The following is a 19319-nucleotide window of genomic DNA, read 5'->3' on the forward strand; positions in this document are numbered from 1 at the left end:
ATTTTGCTAATGTCAGTGCAAATCGGGAGTCATTCTCTTGGAACTGATGGAGCCATACAGACATAAGGAAAAGAACTGGATCATCATTTCCAATGAGCACTTGGCTTGAGTTTCCATGAGCACGTCTTTTCTCATTTTCCGTGTGTTATATTTGGTGCGTTATAGCACTCAGTGTCAGAATTAACATCGTCCAGATTTTTGTCTCATTAGCAAAACTTAATTAAAAAAACCCAGAGCAAATCTGAAGGCTAAGATTTATGTCCAATAATGTCTTGCGTAGTGATTGCATGTTGCTGACCTTGGCCTTTCTATTAACTTCCACGCAAAAGCCTTCTTGCAATAGGGTGAAATAGAAATCCTGTGGTCTGATGCATTTTTCCCTCATCCCCAGTTCTTTAGCTGTGGTGGCGACAGTGTGGGAGGCAGGTCTGATAAAAGCACGGCTGTCAAGAAATTGTATTAAAAACTTGAACACTTGGACTACAAGCCCATATATATAAACACACACATATTCTCTCTTAATGTCTCTGCCATTCATCGCAATGCATCCAAACCAGCTGTGCTTTCAAAAGTAGCTGCCCTTTGATGCTACAGCATCCTGCAGTGCTGAACAGCCCAGCTGAAGTCACAAAGGGAAAGATTCCCTTCATTCCCTAGGAAACAGTCTGCCAATAATTTCTCCAGGTTCCACTCGTTTACTACAAAATGGAGATAGAGGAATGACTGGGTTTTAGCTCTGATTGCTCAGCTTTGGAGACTTAAATTGTCTTGTAACGGTTCAGATTTCAAACTATGATTTTTTTTTTTTTTTTTTTTAAATTTACTATCATGTGCTACCTCTGCTAGGAATTTCAAAGTTCTTTACTGCTTTTTTTTTCTGAATCTTTTAAGTTTTGGCAATGATACCATGCATTTTTCTTTAGGTTTGCTGTTCTAAAACCTTGAGATCATAGATCAAGTAATAAAGGCCATTAGACTTGTCTTTTGATACCTGTTCTGGGTTTTTTTTTGTGGTTTTGCTAATACAGCCATTTCCTTTTTAAAATAGGAATGTGCACTCATCAGTGGGTATGTACTATGCTATTTACAGAGATTGCAAGTTCATTTTGACTAAAGAAATAAAAACTTTAAAATAAAATCTTTGGGTAGTAGTTTACATTGAGTGTCACCTGACTTTTTTTTTTTTAAATATGCCTGCAATAAAACTGTGCAAATTAAGCATATAAAGCTAAGCTAGGTCACTGGAAGCAAGATTGAAATGGGGGATGCAGGATAAGTTTACTGTAGTGATACAGCCCTGCACATCAGGAGAGAAAATGTAGATGAAATGCAATCCGAGTGTTATATAGTATGGAGAACATTAGTTACAGGTAAATGAAGCCCAAAAGAAAGAGGCCTTCCTTTGAGATCATGTGCTCACTCCTCACGTTGTTTTGGTTTAGTTAAAAGTACAGAACTAAAATATGAGACCATGTATATTCTGTATATTCTGAAACCTTTCTCGCTTGCAAAATAATGCACCCAAAGTTTCATAGTGATGAATACATAGTTGTGGCTCTTTCCAGTATCTCTGTATCTCAGCCAAATAAATCAGTTTACAACATGTCTGACTAATAATTAACATATACAGTGTCTTCCTAGGAAACCATAGTCCACAGCTTTCTGTTCACATTTCTTTCTGAATACTAACTGACGGTATTACATCTACATTACATGGATATTTACCAATAAAGTGAAGCATAGAAAGACTTAAAAAGGCTGAAAGAGGCAAAATAATGTGTCTCAAGAGTCAGATATTCCTCTTATATTGCATTGCAAGTGAAGTTTGGATGGTAAAGCAACTTGACTCCAGAAGAAATTTCCCCCAAGGACTTTACTCTGTTGAAGATGGCAGTTCTGCAAAGTGGAACAGGCTAAAAAGGAGCTTGTATCAGGGAAGGTCCTGCAGGCTACGAGGCTGCTGCACAGGAAGGGATGATCACTGCAGCTTTAACATCGTCTCCAGATCAGCTATTTGTTACTGTGACCAGTTCTGTGCTTCAGGTTCTCCTGGTCCTGTGGACTGTTGTCCTGACTACTGGGAAGTTTGTGACAACACCAGCGAGCCCATCAGATCAAGTGAGCCTTGGCGACCTCCACCGTTGGGTAGGTATAGAGAAAATGCTCAGCTGGCATTAGTGCATCGTGATAAAAATATACTTAGAAGTAAAAATATACTTAGAAGTAAAATTACTGATTAATCTTTAGAGTGTATACATCCTAAAAATATGACTAAAGATGTAGTGGACAAAGATACTGAGCTTGCAGCTGGAGTAAAAATTACACTTGCTTTTAATTTTTTGTATCTAGGGACATATTTTTAGAATTGGCTAGACCATACTTCTGTTGGACTGAACCCCTGTTTTACCTGAAGCTTCCCAGACACAACCTCATTGGGTCAAAATTAATGTAGTCTCCTCAATTTCGATGGAGTTTTACAAGTCAACATGAGATAAACAGCAAGATCTATTTTTTTGTTTTAATCCATCAGTACAAAAACATAATCAAGAAAACTGAGTGTTATCCTGAATGGTACTTCTCTGAGGTATTCTGCACAGCTTTCCTGTGGGACACCATGTTTTCTGCAACAGCTCAAGTGCAGGAGTAGGTGAAGGGATGTTGTTAGAACAAGGATTTCTGGCATATTTTTTTTCTCACTAGTTCATAGTGGAAGTTCCTCCAGAAGTATTCTAAATTCAGTCTAATTTTTTTAGAAGTAGACATTTAAAAAAAGTGATCTACAACCATCTAGTCCTCCCTCGGTTACTGCATGGGCCAAATCCCTGCTGGTGAGAAAACTTTACAATTGTGCATTCTAAGACTACGTAGCTTCTTACTATTGGTAGACCAAATCTGTCTGAAAATGTGGAGACTGTACTAAAATTTCAAAAGCCTAAAATCAACAGAAATAGCATTAGAACATTTAAAATTAACTGTTCCTTTGCAATAACTCTGCTGCTTACATTCCAGCACTCAGACCACAAGCTCTTCAGGAGGTTGAGCTCTTAAGCCAGGCGTGCAGCCAAAATCTGATAAGTAGGAGTGACAGAAATGCTGTAAACCAAATTTGATTCTCCAAAGTGTTTCTAATCATGTAGAAGAATGTTCTATGATTTTGGTAAATAAAGACATTTGTTCCATATTTATTTGTTGCAGTGGTGCATAGTATTTCCAACAGATCGGGGGGTTGTTGTCGTAAGCTCTATGTAAACATTTAACAGCGTTCCTGCTTCAGAGCTGACAGCCTGCCGGTCTAGTTTGGCAAACTCTTTCACAGAAATGAATCATTACAAAACCTACAGCAGTTTGCCATGTGGGCACTGCCGCAGGTCTGCCTCTAAAGAGTAAAAGTGTAACAGAAGGTTTAGAAAAGGGAATAGGTCAGTGGTAATATTTTTACTGCCTTCCATAATCCAATTTTTGCAGTTGTATTCACTCTTTTGTAACTGCTGGACTGTACATGTTTGCCAGTGGTAGCAATTATATTTACTCTGTTCAAGCACCTTTATTTGTCCTATAGGTTATCTTATATCTTTTTCTTTTTTTTCTTTTTGTATCTCATCTCAAAATAATCTGTTTTTCTGATCCTTAAAGTGATTCCCTAATGGAAAGTCTGCAGCTTTTAAAAATCTGTTTATTGAATATTTTTATATAAAAAAATTAAAGGGTAAAAGGAGAATAATAAAGCAGCCAAAATATAGCAGGAAACAAACAAACAAGCAATCAACCCCCCAAAACTCCAACAAACGCAACACAAAACTGCAAACAAAACCAAAACCAACTGAGCAATCAACAACAAAACACAAACCCAAAATGCTCAAAAGGAACATTTAGAACTGAAACGTCTGAGGAACACAAAGAGAGAATCAAATTGGAAGGAAAAAATGGAGAAAAAAAAAGGACTGAATGCTTGAAGAGTAAGCAAACTAGGAAGCATTTTTTAGAATTATATACTAGCTGACTTTTAGTAACTGAGACTACACTTCTGTCTTTGGCTAAAAACTAAGCACTAGAACACCATATAGGTTAAAGTACTTTTCACCTGGAATATTTTGGTCTTCAGGTTGCCTGTGGGTTTGCTCTCAGCGCTTCTTGCATTATACTTCTTTAAAGAAACCAATAATCCGAAGTGCTTTACATGGGCTGGAATGAAAAGCAACAAAACTGCTCAGCATTTTATTTCTGGATTTCCGTTTCTTCACTGACTTGGTGCACAATAGCAGTAAGCTACGCTGTGACTTCTTCTATGGGTGTGCACCATGCTGAGGGTTGGTCTTGATTTAACTATGTGGAACTACTTTGTCTTTATGAACCCAGCATTCAGTATGTTTCGATAGCTTTCCTGTGTAGTTTCAGAAGAAACTGTGCACGTTAAGTATCAAACAGTAGTTCCGGATTTTTCAATTTTTATTAACTTTTGTTATGAGACAAACTGATAGAGTTTTATTTATTGACGGTATTTGTCATTTAATTTATTGTTTTGCTTCAATTGCTCTGATGGTACAAAAAGCCCTGTCAGAGCCAACGCACTGGATGTCACCCTGGTGGTGGTATGAAAGTGACATTCAGAGAGTTTGCGAATGGTTTTTATATTACACAGTCGTGATCTGGCCTACAAGTGAGTAAACCTGGAGACATTTCACTGACAAAAGTACTTACCTCAATATTGGGGACAAATGAAGTACAGGCTATAAGAATATAGCAATGCTGGACTGGGAAGGAAGTCCTGATTTATCAAATCTGCTTCCTTCCAATCATGATTTTCGCATCATATAATCCCATTCTTAAAGTCATCAGGTTGCATCTTCAAATTAATTAATTTCCCACTTAATAGATTAATATTCTATCCTAATGCCTTCACAGCCAGTCAGTCTCACTGTGTTCTTATGCAAACAGTGTCTTTTTGCTTAGACATCTCTGCTTTCTGCCACTGATGCCTTGAACACATTTACAGGTGGCAGTTTTGGACTTCTAAGTCTTGATTTCACTAGACTACAGAAACAGTGTATTTTTAATCTTGAATTCCCTAAGCATACGTTATTAACAAGCTTCTCCTGTACGTGTCCAGGTTTGCATTTTTTCTTGGGCATGGGTGGTGAGGTCTGTCAGCAGAGCTCCAGTGAGACTCTGTCCTGTCACTCAGATGTTGCATCGGATCCCTCGATCTATTTGAAGTATCTTGCTTGATGCCTCCTTTCGTCTACTGTCTGATGCTGACTTTGTGGCAGGCTGTGACAAACCATGACACTTAAATGATTTGCCTGGGTATTCTCTGAAAAAACATAGAATCGTAGAATAGCTTGAGTTGGAAGGGACTTTAAAAGGTTATCTGGGCCAACCCCCCTGCAATGAGCAGGGCCATCTTCAACTAGATCAGGTTGCTCAGAGCCCTGTTCAGCCCAGCCTTGAATGTTTCCAGGGATGGAGAATCTACCACCTCTCTGGGAAACCTGTGCCAGTGTTCCATCACCCTCATAATGAAAAATTTCTTTTTCACGTCTAGCCTGAATCCCTCCTCTTTTTGGTTTAAAACCATTACGCCTTGTACTATCACAACAGGACCTGCTAAAAAGTCTGTTTCTATCTTTCTTATAGGCCCCTTTTAGGTACCGAAAGGCCACAATAAGGTCTCCCTGGAGCCTTCTCCAGGCTGAACCGCCCCAAATATCTCAGCCTATCCTCGTAGCAGAGGTGTTCCACCCCTCTGAACATCTTGGTGGCCTCCTCTGGCCCCTCTCCAACAGGTCCATGTCTTTCCTGTAATGAGGGCTCCAGAGCTGGATACAGAACTGCAGGTGGGGTCTCACCGGAGTGGAGAAGAGGGGCAGAATCACCTGCCTGGACCTGCTGGACATGGTCCTTTTGATGTAGCCCAGGATAAAATTTGCTTTCTGGGCTGCAAGCGCACATTGCCGGCTCATGTCCAATCTTTCATCCATCAGTAACCCCAAGTCCTTCTCTGCAGGGCTGCCTTCAATCCCTTCATTCCCCAGCCTGCAATGATGTTGGGAGTTGCCCAGACCATGTGCAGGACCTTGCACTTGGCCTGGTTGGACCTCGTGATATTCATATGGGCCCTCTTCTTGAGCTTGTTCAGGTCCCTCGAGTGCACTGAAGAGTCAGTTTATATAGAAGGTCTTAAAACACACACAATGTCTTATCTCAGTGAAGTGGTATCAAAGAAAAAATTTAGGAGGCATATATTTGTTTGGAAAAGTCATCACTCAGTTGAGGTTTTATACTGAGTTTTGGAGAGTATGTGAAACTATTCAACTATTTAACAAGAAAAATAGGATATTGCAATAGTTTTAGAATAGCTATTAGGTTTTTTAATTCTGCAACTAGAAAAAATATTTCTATTTTAATTGCTTATTAGAAAACTTTTATCAGAAACATGTTCTTTTTAAGTTTATTGCTGGAAAATAAATATGTTTGAAGAATTATTTTTATTTACGTGTAAGATAATAATTTTTCAGTGAGTGTTTTCAATGTGTTACTGTTTTGTTCACTACAAATGATAATGTACCTGGTAAAAAATTAAAATGTGTCAAACTGCCTTCATTACTTGGAAGAGACTTTAAATAATTCTTGCTGACTTTCAACTATTTATGTACACTGCATTCAAACAATTAATTCCATAATAGAGAGAATTTTGAGTTAATTCACTTCAAAAATGATTTTTTTTTTCACATATCTGTATGTTATGTTGGCAGGTTGTTATAAAGATGGCCGGTATTACGGAGAAGGAACAATAATTAAAGACAACTGCAATTCCTGGTAATGTTTCAGAGAGCAGCAAATTAAATTTTATTTAACATATGTCATGAAACAGGAATTAAGGTAGTGAGCATCCTTGATTTCTTATTAAACATATAATCAAATCAAAATGGCTGGAAGACTAGTGCTGCATCAAGGTATTGTAGGACTAGACTACAGCTAACTTAAAAGAATGGCAAGAGGTCCACAAGCTTTCTAATTGAGACAAGAAAATGAGAATATTATAGTCTCTTCCTCACTGGCCTAATTCTGCTCCTGCTCAGTCGATCTGCTGACTCTGACCTGAGTAGAAATGGTTTCAGCTTTGACCTGGGCATTGATCTGGTCAGTAAAGTTTAGGGGATTATTTTAAAAAGTCTTCCTCTGTTTCTTTTGCATGAGTGATGAGAACTTACATTATTTCAGAAGGGAAGAATACATACATATATATATATATATGTAGATTGATGTAGGAAAGGGATGAGCATCCCTTTCTTTGCCTTGGGGTAGGAGAAGAAGGAGCGGGCAGGGGAGCTCTGCTGCCAGCCTGGCCGTCGGCTGCCTGAGCCACCTCCCCACTTTGCCTCTCCAAACCCAGCCCTGCAACTCCAGCCCCAGGGCAGCCTGGGGGACTCCAGCAGCACCCAAACAGAGCTGGGGCCCCCAATGACCTGACTTTGGCCCGTTGTCCTTGGTGCAAGGTTTCCTCAAAACCTCTGATTTACAGGACATTGCCTTTTTTTTTTTTCCCCCCTCATTTGGTCTCAGGAAAGATAGAAACAAAATTTTTCAAATGTGACCTTTACCACAAGCTGTAAACCTTCCCACCTTGTTCTGATTAGGATTCATTAGGTAGTGAAGCAGTGAGAAGCACCATGGTGTTTTCATAAATACTATGTGACATTTATGTTGTTTATGCTTTTTTCCCTCCATCTTCCTTCTGCTGTCAAAATGCATATTTTTCCTTTGACAATTCGTTTTCTGCTCAGTGATATTCTTGCCCTTCCAGTAAATGCTTCCAAAGTCTCTGGAAGTGTTCAAAAGAAGTATGCCTGGTTCGTCAAGACTTAATTCAGCGCATCAATTCTGGAGATTATGGGTGAGAACACTTCTATTTTAAGGTTTTGTTGTAAACCACTGTATGGCATGTATGTGCAAATTACAAGTTATGCAGTTCTCCGTGTCCCTTCCTTACCCAATTACATCAACATCTGAGAAGCTTTCCTAAATCTCTGGCAGATTGTAGAGTTTTAAATGGAAAGATATCGAAAATCTCGTGCTGGTAAGAGTTGACATTGTAAACATCTATTTAAAACATTCTCTAAATTTAGTACATTTTTTTTTCTCCCAAAATGCTATTTAGATCACTTTTGCTTATTCTTCACTTTACTTATTACTTGGGATATATATTTAAAGCCATTTTTCTCTCAAGAGCACCATTCTCTATAACAGGGTTCTTCTAGGTAGCCTTGGAAGAGAAGAGGATGGGCCAAATGAGGACCAAGAGCGGGCCTGCCGGCTGTTTACAGACAGATACAGGGGTTGTCTCCCTGGGAGCTGAGCTGTTAAATTCACCAATGAAGCCTACCCAGGTTTCAAGCTGTGACTCAGTGCTGAAACATTTTGTACTTCATGGGAGACATTCAGACCAACTGAGTTAGGACAGACAGTTAAGTCAGGCACCTGGAGCCCTTCATCTGTCTCATGTCAGTGGTAAGCAGTAAGGTTTGCCATGGGGTAGTGAAACCCACCTGAGATATGACTTTTGCAGGTGCTTGCACTCTTCACCGACTGCAGGCAGACCAAGAGCAATCGGGTTTCTTATTATTCAGGCAGCATGAATCCCACCTCCTTTTATCTCATACACAAACGAGAAAGAAATGAGGAAAGAGAATGTTTTCCCCTGCGGCTCAGCTCTTTTCTGATAATAAACAGAGTTTCAGTGTGTTCCAAGTGTGTATGGCTGCAAGGTATTTTTTTCTGTTGCACATACAGTGTACAGTGTTAATACTACAATCTGGGTCTAGTCTACCTGAGAGTAGGGAGAGAATAGTTAATGAGCCACGGGGAGGCCTTTCTCTCACTCTGGCTCTTGGTGTAAAACTCAGGCAGAAGGTGTCAGCTGGGCTTTCTGCTGGGCTCAACAACATCTCACTGCTGGTGTACCAGAGCTTCAAGACAATGTAATCCACTACATGAAGCTGTTAGCTCTCTGTGGGCATCTGGTCTGAAGCATAATGTGTACATAACTTTCAGACCACAGGAACTGTTATAAGTGAACATCTTCTTTTCCAGTGCTGCTCTGAAGCATTACATGTGGGTCTCCTGCAGGCTTATACAACACTGACCTCAAATCGCCACTTTTCTTATACTGCTGTGTTGATCCATCCTATGCTCATTTGCAGGGGAAGAGTCCGTAGTAAATATTTTCTTATGCATATTGAATGCAAGGTTTTGAGTGGTTATTTGAAAGATTTATTTCTGGATGTTGTTATTAGTGGTGCTTTTATAAAGGAGCAAGGTATTAATGTGAACAATATCTCTAACTTGGCGTTTGGTGTTTGTTTGTTTGGGTTTTTTTCCTGTCTGTGAGGAAGATGGAAAGCTGACAACTACAGCCAGTTCTGGGGAATGACAGTGGAAGAAGGTTTCAAAAAGCGCCTGGGCACATTCCCTCCATCTCATTCCTTGCTGAATATGAAAGAATCTCCTGTAAGTGTCATGTATAACTTTCATAACTTTATCACATGGAAAAATAAATGTGAACAATTACAAGATTATGATTTAACACTAAATGCTTCCATGTTGTGTAAGAAGCTCCCAGAATAGTTCTCCAAGTCATAGACAGTGTGGTCCTATTTGGCAGAAATCAAACAAGGGGGAGCAAAAGTAAATGCTACCTATTGGGAAGCTGTGCACCAATATTAATGTATCAGTACTGCATTGTAGATCACTGGTGTTTGAAACCTTTGCTTCTTTAGGATGTTTCCCTACTGTCTTCTTCACTTGCTAATCATTGCACATGTACCTGTAACCATTAAACAAAAAAACCCCAAACAAACAAAACTTGGCATAGTTCATTAAGGCTGATGGCTGTCACTAAACAGCAATCTTTGAAAGAAGGTCTGAAAACCCATAGGATCAAACAATGTAAAGATGCATTAGGAGGCTGGGATTTTGGCTAAATGGAAATAAAAATAATGGGAAGCATGGGAAAATGAGGTGACTCTTAACTACCAGCTTTCTAAACCTCTTAGCCATGACCATTTTCATGGTAGCTAAATTATTAATAAATTTCCTATAACATATTTATGCTCAAATTAGTTCTGCAGCAAAGTGAATATACTTTAAGTTATGTAGGTAGGTTAAGCAATTAAAGAAGAAACGCATAGTAATTGAATCCAGAGTAGATTTTCCAATGCTTTGGATCAATTACCTTATTTCTTAGAAGACCCACAATTATGGAAATCACAAACTGGAAAACCTAACTAACTCACCATAATGAAATTAGAAAACTTGTAGGAATAAGTAGATAAATCCAAGGTTTGCAAATGACATTAAATATAACATGTTTTTGTCTTTGCCTCTATATAGCTCAGGCAAGTGATGCCATTTGATTATCTATTTAAAGTCCATTATTGATGCTTGTTGTTTAAGTGTGTGCTGGAAGGGTTTCCGCATCATGAAAGGACTTGTGGGGAGAGTAGTACAGAGCTACCACTTGACAGGGAATTTGGGTGAAAGAGGAAGGATGATGTGTCTCTTCAACAATTTTAACAACCCTACCCCTTTTGCTTGGGGCAGGCTGTTTTTTTGTCCCACAGAAGGTTATCTACCTACACCACCATGGGTTGTGGCTCAGATTGGCCACCTTGCTAAAAATTGCACTATGGAGCATTGTCAGAGTAAGAAACTGAAAGAAATTAAGCTTTTTATCTAGTGGCCATCTGCCACAGGTTGCCAGTGAACTGCACTGAGGGTCAAGAGAGTTGGGGGTGAGCTGTTGTTGCTGTTGTTGGCTTTATCCTTGAGAAAATACAGTGTGATGTTCATATAGCATAAGCAAAAAACGGATACCATGTACGCAGCTCATAGATTGATATCTATATTACTAGATATCTATCTAGATGAGGCAGATCCAACGTAGGAAAATGAGAAAGGGAAGGATATAAGAAATTATTTATGATATTTCCTCTTTTGCAGCCAGTTTGGGGTAGCTAGTCACTCAGTGGTCTTGCATTATGTCCAGCCTATTGAATTGGTGTTATTAAGCTTCCTGCAGCTTCTTTGCTGCACTGCTTATGGCCTTTGTTCCACTGACACGTTTCTCAGTCATCCTTTCCCTATCCACTGTCTTTTTACAAAAACTGTGAGCTACAACCCAACTACTTTTGGCAATGCCATACACCCCAGGAGCTTCAATGCATTCACCTCCAGAAATCCAGCTTTGCACATTCATGCGTTTAGCCCTTAGGAAGTCCTAGAGCTTGCTGGAAGCACAGGCTTTGCACAGGAGTCTAAATAATCTTTCTCTCTACTTACAAAAACTAAAAATATAAAATAATATCTGTATGACTTTCTCAGCTTCTGGAGAATTCTTTGAGCTTGCAGAAAATTGCTCCGAATTGTACATGAGCCTGTCTCCTACCTATGGCTTCTCTTCAGAAATATTAGAACTTTCTTGCTCCTAAGCCAGTGGTTTCAGTCTTGGCTAGTCTTGATGTAAAAATGCTTTTCTCTGAAGTTTCCTGTGAAGCTCCAAATCTCCCTGATTCTATCACCTTCTATACTTTTCTAGAAGAACATCATCTCTTTACAATCCTTGTTCTGTCTCAGGGAACTTCCCTTCTGCCACATTTTAACACTTCAAAAAAAAATTTTTTTAAAAAGGGTTTTTTTCACTCATAGCCAGCTCCATGTTTGTAGTCACTGCACAATCCAGCACTTTCACAGCACAGATTGCGATCACCAGGGGTACATGGGCAGATTCTTCCAATTGGCAAACCAATAGTAGCCATGGAGTTAAATTCCAGGAACTTTTTAGACGTGTATCTTACTAGATTTTAAGAGACACTTGCCTCTGCTTCAGCTTGCATGAATAATTTTCTGTCACTGATATCCTGTGAAGCATATTAATACACTTACAAAGTCCAAAGTGATGAAAAACAAGTGAATTTTCACAACGGTGTTTCCATTAAGCTCCATCTGTAACTAGGTGGCAGCTCAGAAGAGAGTAAAAAGATATGAATGATGAAATTCAGAAATAACGACTTTCTAACATTTTTCAGAGACATTCTCCAAACCTTAATGGCTTGACCTTTAAGCGACTTTGTTGAGTAATAATTCACCTTCAGGCCAAAGTACTGGTTACGTACTATGGATAAATTGCCACTAATTAAATATTCATTCATTCTCTGGGATTATTACTGTCTTTCCCATTTTGCAGGTGAGAAAACTGCAAGTAATTAACCCAAAGTAATATATTTAGTCGATAAAAACGCTACAATTAGTGTTCAGGAATTTTTTGCTCTATGAATCTTTAGTTCTATCTTGTGCTGACCTGATTAAAACCTGTTAGCTTTGCTAATCTGTAAAAAAACAAAAAACAAACACCTTTTTTTGGTGGTTTGTTTTTTGTTTGTTTGTTTGTTTTTTGTTGTTTTGTGGTTGGTTTTTTTTTTCCTTTAAATAAAAATGGTTTCTTCAGCATGCTGTTTGATCTACTATTTAGGGAACAGATGACAGTTTCTGGTACCTAAGGGCCTGCTGTTCTGATTATTTTCTGCTGTACTTTTGGGATGCTTGAAAAAAGCATTTTTGTGTAGAAGGAAATCTTTACTCAATTGCATCGAAAAAAAGATTCAAGAATGTAAAGCCCTTCTGTGTTAATCACTTTACATCTACAGTGGAGTCTTAGATCTCAGTGGTGTTGAAATATTTGGTTGTGGACTACAGTCTTATTAGTTGTTTGTTTGACTGACATATCCAACCACAAACATGGATTCATAGCATTACTTCAAATACAGTGTGACAGAGCTACATTTCATCTTAGGGAAAACACAAGCTTCTTCAAGTTGTTCATAGAGCTTTAAAAAGCTCTGCTATTACTAAAAGACTATACCTGCTCGAAAAAGGTGTTGTTTATGTCTGGGAAAGGTAGTTTGACACATTAGAATACCTAAAAGACAATGATATGGAACAAGAACTAAATCTGAACTGAGGACCCTCTCCTCCAGAGGAATATGGCTACACTGAACACAGACCGACAGCTAAACACATCACTAAAACTACCCGAGAAGACATTTTGAATTGTTTACCTACTGCAGGAGACAGTGTCATCATTCTTTGAAGTCCTACATATCACAAAAATAACCGCCATGCCTTTAAAACACATTGTGATAAACGTTTGGTGGTCTGGCAAGAGGTGCATCACAACGGCTGGATCTGCACCTGCTGGCAACAAGGTGCTCAGATAAGTGTCATCTGACAAGAAAATAGAATACATATAGTTATGTGGCACCATTTTGGATTAAATATCAGAGAACTTGTAAAGACAGCGTGAAGGTATACGAAGTACATCAGCTCTTGCCTTATAGTTCAAATGTCTAATATGCATAATGGTTCCTCTGGCATACAGCTTTTCCTAGTAAAAAAGCTCAGCAGTTGTATATCTCCCCTTGCAAACTGAAGGGCATGCATGCCCATTTTGACTGTACAAAGCAAGCGATATCCAGAACTTTTCTCCTACATTAAAAAAATATTGCTTTCCCTCCGGAAAACTATTTGCAAGTTCATTAATCTTCAGCCTTTTTTCTCTGATGGGTTGGCTTTACTCAAGTCATAGCTGAAGTTTGAGCGTTTTTTTATAACCTCTTACAGTCCTGCTTGGGCCAGACTACTAACTTCACTGCAGAGAATACACAGAAAGGTTTGAAAATAGTTTGCCAGTCATTTTTTCTGATTTCATTGTGCTGTCTGATGGTCGCCCATACATTGAGAAAGAATTGCCTAGACTTACTATTTGTCACAGAACAGCAATGCTTCTCAATATCAGGGTAGCAATTTCCCAAACAAAAATCTAATGTTTCTGGCTACAGGTCAATCCTGCATTTTTAAATGACAAGGCTGAGGGTTAATGTGGGATTTGCTCTGGGATTTACAATATGAGGCTATTAAACACATTGGCAGTAGTTTAGGAATATGTAAAGTAACACATTGGCTCAGACCAAAGCTCTATTTAGTATTTCGTTTTTCTCAACTGCCTCATTTCATATAATCATAGAGAATCATAGAATACCAGGTTGGAAGGGACCTCAAGGATCATCTGGCCCAACCTTTTTTCATTTGTAACATTGTAAGGGGCCATTGCCCACATAAGTATGCCAAATAATATTTGCCAAATTTTGGTTATTTACTCATTGATTGATTTAGCATGTGAAAGAAACACTATTTGTCTAGGATTTTGCCAGTACGATTCATTTTCAAAGCAAATCTTGTGCTTTCTCATTAATAACGAACATCATGATAATTTAGCAAGATGTTCTTTACCTTAGCTGTTGCTTTCTGTGCATCATTTGAGTTTGCAAGTCCCATGTATCTAACCAGATTTTTTAAAAGTAGATTTTTGAAAGGAATGAAAATATTGAGATGACTATTTTAGCAAGTTTTAAAAGATTACTAGCATGTTATGGGTGGAGGTAAAATTTTCAAAAGCGCTTAAGTGACTTAACAACTTGCAGTATACTTTAAAAATGGCTAATAGTGTTTAGGACTCACATCCCGCATCTAAACTAGTGAACCTAGAAGCGCTTCATAGTAACTGGGTCTGGGCATATGCACAGACTGTATCAATCTGTCTGTTAGGCCTGAATCTCAGTCTAATACAGATATAGACGTGAGGTACAAACTTTTTTTTCCCTTACCCACTCTTCTAAACCATGGGAAGGAAATCCAGGTGTACAGGCTGGATGGGGGCACCGCTGTTTCCCAGCATATGCAACAAAGTGATCTGTATACTGCCAAAGTGGTAAGCTTTGGTTCCCCAAATAGTCCAGAAATAGTCTGAAAGAACTGGGTTCAAATGTTTAAATTCTCTTAGGAAAAATTATGTAGTCTCATAAGTCACATGAACAATTTAGAAAAATGGTGCAGCAAGGACACCCAGAATTAGGAAACTAAGTTGAAATAAAATAAAGGATTTTAAACAGGATAGAAGGCATCGGCCTTCGGAGCATGAGCCTGCTTATAAGAAAGAAGCATCATAGAATATTTTACTTAGGAACAGATTATCATATTGTGTATATTGTGTTTTCCTCTGGAACACATGTTATCAACAATGGTTTGAGACAACCTGATAAGACCGTATGGACTAATATTGTAATTCTGTATGGCCATTCCTGTTTCCCTGTGTAGCATAAGCAATCATTCCATAAAGTTCAACAGTAAAAAATAAAAATTAGGTCAATGGTTTTGCTATATTGAACATAGAGCAGACTGTTAGCAGTTGTACCAGATGGTTCTTGCATATGGGGATATTTGTGCAAAGCTTGGGGGACATAAATTAAGGCTGAGAGATGAATATGCCAAAAATGGCTGTCCCAGTGGCTTTACTGAGCAGACCATGAATTCTCATCAGCTCAACATCAGATTGCAAAGCAGAAGGAAAATCACTGATATTCATTCTGGAATGAGAATAAGTGCTGGAGGTTGAAAAACCCGTGTAAAAGACAAATCAACAATATATTGTACTGATGCCTCCCCTGGGGTAACTAAAATTTCCTATCTGCAGCCACGTGTCAAGGAGAATAGGGTAACAGGTAGTTAACTTCACTGCTATTTGTAGCAGAAGGCTTTTCTTACAAAAATGACAGTTGAGTCATAATTCATGTGTTTCATGGGGAAATGTTATTTGAGACATGAATCAGAGAGAAACTGGACAGGTTATTCAGGCCGGCAGCTGTGGAGCTCAGCTTTCCCACTCGGCTGGTGGAGTGCAAGAAACCCCTGGCTCTCAAAAGGTCTGCAGCACCCAGCCACAGGTTAACAGCAACAGGGATGTTTGGGGAACCACAGCTACCAATGCTTTAAGTTTCCTCAATTTTAAAAATTAAAAATTTTTAAAACAAAATTAGGGTAAAATTTAAGGAAATATTAGAAAATGGAACATATATAGATCTCCTGCATTTTGTTTTAGGGAAGCTCACTTCCAGAAGAAAAATTTCCTGTGTTTTTTGCAGCCACTTATGCGTGGCCTGAGTGGATTCATGATCCTTTGGATCAACGAAACTGTGGAGCATCCTGGGCTTTTTCAACCGCAAGTAAATTTTTTTTTTTATCTTTAAATTGTCATTGTATGTTAGATGGATAATGAAAATTTGTAGTGACTAGTAATGAAGGAATTTCATCTTGCTCTTCACTTTTTATCAGCAAATGGGAACATTTAAAATTATTACAGCTTTCCCTCTAAGTTGTTCCAAAAACTTAAAAAGTTGTGTAACACAGAGAGGTTTTTTGATGACAGGAAGTAGAGAATGAATTGCCTAATGCACTTTATCGTAACTGGTAGAGTAGCTTTTAAAGAATCTGCATCCCTTACTTGCACAACTACATGCTTGACTTGAAACTTAAAACAGGAAGGCTTTATGTTTTATTTATATATTTATATATTTGCATAATACATTTGCCATTGTCCAGCCCTTGCTATTGAAGTAAATTAAGTATGATATTTTTAATGATTTTATGAGAAGAAAACCCTGAAACTCCTCAGATATTTGCGGAAGAAACTATTTTCAAATTCTGTAAGCAAAGAAATTTCAGTAATGGAATTCAAATTCATGTGCTGCAACCTCTGCTTTTACGAAAAATGAACACAAATGTTCATGTCACTTTCTTCAAAGAAGCTACAGTGATCAGTTACATTCATTTTTCTTACACTGCAATAAATCTCAATACATATTGGGATGTATAGAGAGAAAAAAACCATGCAATCAACCTTTATGACTTGATCCAGCCACTGGGTCCTCACAGCTTCAGGTTTCTGCAACTACCACTTCAAATCACAGCAGTAAGAGAAGGAAAGGAGCACTTAGGTCAGGTAGTTTCAGCTCCCTGCCAAAGCCAGACTGAACACACTCTCTTACCAATACATCTTTTCTAGTGTTATTTTAAAAGAGAAAACAAGACAGCTTCTAACAGCTCTCTTGACAGATTACTGCAGACATGAACAAAGCTCACTGAGATACTTTCCAGATATTCAGTCTAAATTTTCCCTTTGATAAGTGAATCTTCTGATTTTCATTCACATAATTATTTTCAATGCTAAATATTATGAGATATCTTCCCATGCTTTTTAGGTGCATTAACATTTTCAGTCTGAATTTTCAGTCCTTTGTAAGATTAATTGTTGCTCAATGAATAGGTGAGCACTGCTGTATCATTTCTTCTTATCGTGAGTAATTCCTATAAGTATTCCAAAACACTTCAGTGAAAAGCTTTTACACCTATGAAAATAAATTATCATGTGACACCTCACAAAAGCACAATCATTGAGCACAGTCATTGTCAACTGCCATCAGCAGATTGACCCTTCTGAAGTCTTGTCCAAACTTCACTGAAGTCAGTGTTGATATTGATGGGGCTTTAGATTTTGACAGTTTGTGGGTTTTTGTTGTTGTTGTTGTTTGGGGTTTTTTGTTGTTTGGTTTTGTTGGGGGTTTTTGTTTGTTTATTTATTTTATTTTTAAATTATTTTTAGGCTCAAAAATTAAGTGCTAATTTAAGCACAGGTTAACAACTAGGATTGGCAATTAGTTCTTTCATTGTCGCCCATTAAAGAAAGAAGTAGTTTAAATTTCACCTACAACTCAGTTAACCTAGTCTCCCTTTAAATCAGCGTATAAACGTATTAGTACTCAGAATTATGACTATCTGATTGAGTTCAGATATCTAAGGTGTCTGTCTCTGAAGAATTTCCTTCAATAAAGGAAGGAAGTCCAATGAATCCCACATTTACACGGTAAAGTGAACAATTCCAAATATTATTTCCAGTAAAAACAATACATACTTTCAGGTTTGATGTTTCTTCTTCATAGGACTGTTCTTTCTTTTTTTACTTTTTTCTTTTTTTTTTTTTTTTTTTTTTTTCCTCTAATAAAGGAAGGAAAGGTAGAAAATAATGAAAAGACATTTGGAGATTCAGCTCTAGAGAGGTGGGAAAGTATTTGTATTGCTTGCTGAAGTTAACCAGAGATAAATATGCATTTACAAACATGGTAAAGACTATCAGACTAAATAATGTAAATGCCTCATCTGATGATTAGATATGTGGGACTTTGCGATAACCAGTAAATCTAGGGATATGAAATATTACAGCGAAGTTGCTCATGATGTTTTGTGGTTTTGCCATCCTCTCTCTCTAAAGTGTGTACAGGATACTTATGTATTTTTTGTAAAGATATCTGCACAGACAGAAAATACAGATGTATTTCAGTTCCTCTGTCACAATAACCAGCATGAAGTTGTGAGTAATTATTTTTTTCTGATAACAGAAAATTTCTTTCCAAACAGGTGTTGCGGCAGATAGAATAACTATTCATTCTGAGGGTCAGATCACAGATAACCTTTCTGTTCAGAATTTGATCTCTTGTGATACCGGGAATCAACATGGATGTAACGGTGGAAGTATTGATAGTGCTTGGAGATACCTGAAAACACATGGGTAAATATTTTATCTGTCTGTTCAGATTATTTTAACTTGAACAAATTGCATAAGTTCAAAAAGAGGCATTTAGGTCTGTATTACTTCATCAGGACTATCCCTATCTCTCATGTACACCTTCTTTAAATTACCTTCATGAAGTCCAGAAACTATGAAGCTTTCCCGAAGAAATAAGTGAAAACTATTTTGAATGAGAGCTCTTGGTGAGAAAACTCTGCAGCCACCTAGCTCCCATTTAAACCTTGTTCAATCTAGATGTTGGCATTATCTGTAACACAACTGGGGAAATGTTAGCCTCTCTAACAGCAAAACAAACAAGAAAGGATTTTTTATGTCAGACACCATAAGCGGACTCAAAAATTCTAAGGTTATTGAGATACAGGCTCTTCACATTAAACAACTATGAGTAAGCAGCCAGTTGCATGAGACAACATTTTGAATATTCAAAATGGTCAAACACCTTTCTATAAAACAAATTGTAGTGATCCCATCCCAAGACTGTGCCAGAATGCAACACACTAGCAAGGACTATACCTGTAGATGCTTCTTCCTTCGAGTCAAACTAAGCAAAGTTAACATGAGCAGTTACAAGTTTTTTAAATTACACATAATAATTCATAGAATCACAGATGATTTAAGTTGGAATGAACTTCTGAAGGTTACCTAGTCCAATGTCCTGCTCAAAGCATAACTCTGAAATTAGATCAGGCTGCTCAGGCCATGCTCCTGATGGTGTTTTGATTATCTCCAAGGATGGAAGTTCCGCAACCTTTCTTGCAGCAGGTGTTTTTGTTAGACAGCTCTTGTG

The 19319-nt window shown here is 38.0% G+C and overlaps 1 protein-coding gene across 1 annotated transcript in view; it reads left to right on the forward strand.

Annotated features, from left to right (window-relative positions):
* Nucleotides 1–1775: 1775 nt before the first annotated feature.
* The window catches only part of TINAG (tubulointerstitial nephritis antigen), a 46703-nt gene continuing 29159 nt past the window's right edge, over nt 1776–19319 (forward strand). The window contains exons 1-6 of the mRNA XM_065632618.1: nt 1776–2145; nt 6753–6816; nt 7805–7894; nt 9393–9507; nt 15989–16112; nt 18361–18511. Coding sequence (XP_065488690.1) covers nt 1776–2145; nt 6753–6816; nt 7805–7894; nt 9393–9507; nt 15989–16112; nt 18361–18511 — 914 coding nt within the window. The remainder of the gene's footprint in view (nt 2146–6752; nt 6817–7804; nt 7895–9392; nt 9508–15988; nt 16113–18360; nt 18512–19319) is intronic.

The sequence above is a fragment of the Caloenas nicobarica genome, chromosome 3 (assembly GCF_036013445.1).
Source record: "Caloenas nicobarica isolate bCalNic1 chromosome 3, bCalNic1.hap1, whole genome shotgun sequence".
Classification (NCBI taxonomy): domain Eukaryota; kingdom Metazoa; phylum Chordata; class Aves; order Columbiformes; family Columbidae; genus Caloenas; species Caloenas nicobarica.